The 3,426-nt window shown below is 64.2% G+C and overlaps 1 protein-coding gene across 1 annotated transcript in view; it reads right to left on the reverse strand.

Annotated features, from left to right (window-relative positions):
• The window catches only part of CBFA2T3 (CBFA2/RUNX1 partner transcriptional co-repressor 3), a 16,850-nt gene that overhangs the window by 2,504 nt on the left and 10,920 nt on the right, over nt 1-3,426 (reverse strand). The window contains exons 7-10 of the mRNA XM_004704736.1: nt 1,290-1,375; nt 729-918; nt 181-249; nt 4-104 (exon numbers count right to left, since the gene is read on the reverse strand). Coding sequence (XP_004704793.1) covers nt 4-104; nt 181-249; nt 729-918; nt 1,290-1,375 — 446 coding nt within the window. The remainder of the gene's footprint in view (nt 1-3; nt 105-180; nt 250-728; nt 919-1,289; nt 1,376-3,426) is intronic.

Here is a 3,426-nt window from a genome sequence, read left to right on the forward strand (position 1 = left end):
GGCCCGCTCCGAGCTGATGAGCTCGCGAGCCTTGCGCTCCGCGTCGGACACAGCCTTCTGCAGCTCGGACATGGCCTGCCGCTTCACCTCGTTCACCGCCTCCTCTGTGGGGAGCAGGGCGCGCACTAGCACCGGAGCCCGGCTCTCCCCCGGAGGCCGCGGGGCCCCGCCCCCACTCACCGGCCTTCCTCCAGATCTCCTCAGGCATGTAGCCAGACAGCGGCCTGGGCACGAATTCCTGGGGGGCGTCTGAAACAGGGGCCAGTGTCACCGCGGGGTGGCCCCCCCAGCTGGCAGCCCTCTCACCCCAGTCCCACCTGGGGGGCAGGATGCGAACATGTACTTCCCTGGGGCCCTGAACCAGCTGCAGGGAGTGGGGACAGGGCAGTGGCCAGGCAGGGAAGAGCCCTGGGTGGGGTGGGGGTGGGGTGGCCCCTTCTGGTAGCCATGTCCCTCCAGTGCAGTCGGCCCGGGCCCGGGGGCACCAGCTTTCCTGGGGTGCAGAGTCGGCTCTGTGTCAAGTGACTGAGGCTGGAGTGTGTGTGTGTGTGTGTGTGTGTGTGTGTGTGTGTGTGTGTTTGTGGGGGTGGTGGGGGGTGTAAATAGTTCACAGGCTCACACCCTCACAGAAGAGAAGTCTGTCGTCTGTTGCAAAGATCCGCGCCAGGGGACAAGGGCTACTCTCCCCACCCAGACCTGGCACGGGCGAGTTCCGGGGCAGCACCCACCTGCCGGGGGCCCCTCTGCGGAGCTGCTGAGGGGGCGCACAGCGGGCGGGGCCGCCTTCTTTAGGTCTCCGGCGTCGCTGCAGCGCCGCAGCCAGTGGGTGAGCTCCTCGCGGTCGGCCTCCTGGCAGCGGCGCAGCACGGTCAGCGAGCGCCGCGTTTTCTCCACCATGTCCACGATGCAGTTCAGCAGCTGCGGGGCGGCAGGGCCGGTGGGCGGGCGCCGTGGGCCTGGGCTCCATGTGGGCGGGTCGGGAGGGGCCGCGCTCTTGCGGGGGTGGGGGTGGGAGTGTTGTGTGCAGGGCGAGACCGGAGTGAATAGGGTGGGAGGCGCCATATGGGGCAGGGTTGTGTGCAGGGATGGCTGATTTAGCCCACGCTCCTAGGCCGGCCCTTCTCAGGAAATAGGGTGAGGGTGCCCCTGCAAATACCCCTAAATCACCCCCACGTCCTTTCCGGTCGGAAGGACAGGCTCTGGGGGCACGCTCGAGGGGCAGCCCCGCTGTTCACCCCCAAACGTCCCTGGGCTCCTCTGGAGCCTGTGGCTGGAGGGCATGCACTCACGTTGTTGAGATGTTTCCACTCCTCTGCCCACTCACGGTCCGTCAGCTTGTGGTCAATGATCTCCTCCTGCCGGGAGCCATGCAGCACTGTGGGAGGACAGTGGACACTGAGGCCAGGCGGCCTGCCTGCCTGGCACCCTGCCCTATCCCTGCCTGTGCCTACTGGGGGTGGGTGGGTGAGGCCTACCCACTGCTGAAGCTTGGGGAAGGTGAAGAGCCCCCTTCCTGCCCTTGTTTAGTGCCTTGACCAACCCTACCCCTTCCTGCCCTGCCCCCCACCCCCACCCAACTAAGCATCTCTGAACTCTGAGAGGCCTCACTACTGCCCCAAAGTCTTCAGGGGTTCCTGTGGTCTCCCAACTTCTCTACTTCCGTTTAGCCAGTGGACTCCTGCACATCCCTCAAAGCCCAGGCAGCAGGGCCCCTCCTCAGCAGCAGCCCAGGGCCCTCTGGTGTTGTATGCTCTCCTTTTTATGTGCACCCCACCCCACCCCACCCTCTCCCTGGAGGGCTACAGGTCCCTCTGTGACCCAGAGGACATGGGTAGGGTGATCTGTGGGACCCTGAGCAAGCCAGTTCAATGCCAGCAGGACGTCGGGGAGGGGGACGGGGGAAGGGACCGGGAGGCCAGACAAGCCCACGTGACCTCTGCGTGCAGAGACACGTTCTGCTGGTGGGCGGTTCCAGGCAGGCCAAAACAGCTTGGCCTGTGGGACTTGGGGACCCATCTCAGCGAGGCCTCGCCCCCTTGAGGCAGGTCCAGAGAGGACACTGAGGTCGCTCTGGGAAAGCTCACCTGAAGCAGACAGGGCAGGAGTGGAACTCCAACAGCTGGGTTCCTGAGACCCCTACCCCGTGGCTAACAGAACCGAGGAGTGGGCAGAAGCCATCTGCCCATTCCCCACCCCACCCCTGGCTTCCTGCAACAGCTGTTCTCACCCTGCCATCCCGGGTGCTCTGTGCTGGGCTGGGCACCATGATTTCCCTACTGCAAGGGCTGAGGGCACTCTAGCTTGCCCGCTTCAGCTCCCCCGCCCCCACCCCGCCCCCATCCTGCCTCCCGCAGAGCCAGGCCCGCGCCAGCCAGTGCCCCAACCAGGATGGGGGCGGGATAGCAGACAGCTGGCATTTATTTTTGCCTTAGCAGAGCAGGCGGCCATCAGCACCTGCCTGACCCATGGCTGGAGGGCCAGATGCTGGCCGTCACGTGCTGACAGGCTAGGTCTGGAAGCTTCCGCTGGGTGGGGGCGAGGATGTGGCTCCTACTGATCCTGCTCCAGGCTCACACCACGTGGGTGTAGTTCCAGCCATCCCATCTGGATGCTGGGGGGCCTGGGACTTGTTTGAATTTGGGGGTGGAAGTCAGGTGAGGCCAGGATCCAGCCCACGCGACTGAGCAGGTGAGGCTCCTGAGCCTTTGCCATGGAGCCAGCAGAAAGGGCTCCAACTTGCTTTGAGAACCCAGTCCAGGGTTGTGGGGTGGGGATGGGGCACCAAGGCTGGGGCTGCTGTCACCTGAGCTCAGGTTGCCCCAGCCCAGTGCCCACATACCCCAAAGGCTGGAAGGGCATGGGCCACTCTGAGACCCTGCTGAGGGGGCACTGAAGTGCAGAGAGGCTGGGGACCTGTCTGGGGCGAGCGGGTGAATGGCAGAGTTAAGAAGAGAAACCAGGGGATCCTGCCTCAGACCCCCAGCCCAATGGCCACAACCGACGACGACAGCTGTGTGTCCTCAGGCTGGGTGTGTGTGTCCTGCCCACCCTGCAGCAGAAACGGCCTGTGACCACCAGGAGCATTGGCTCTCCTTTGGCCAATGGGGTGGGAGCGTCTCAGAGGAAGAATTCTCCTGTGACTTTGCGGTCACCCTCGCAGCATATCTGCCCACCAGGCTGCCCTGCTCAGACACCGGGGGCTCACACGAGCAGGCCCCCCCCTCCCCGTCTTCATGCTAACACACAGGACAGACAGGAAGACATGGACACATACTCTTACAAACACAGGTAAGGGAGACACAGGCTCACACAGGCAAGCTTGCCTGTCTATATGCTAACACAGACAGACAGACACACACACACACACACACACACACACACACACGCATCAGGCACTCACGCCCAGGCTCACCCACCATCACACAC

Source organism: Echinops telfairi, unplaced genomic scaffold (genome assembly GCF_000313985.2).
Source record: "Echinops telfairi isolate 266 unplaced genomic scaffold, ASM31398v2 ScPeMD7_2291;HRSCAF=2852, whole genome shotgun sequence".
Lineage (NCBI taxonomy): Eukaryota > Metazoa > Chordata > Mammalia > Afrosoricida > Tenrecidae > Echinops > Echinops telfairi.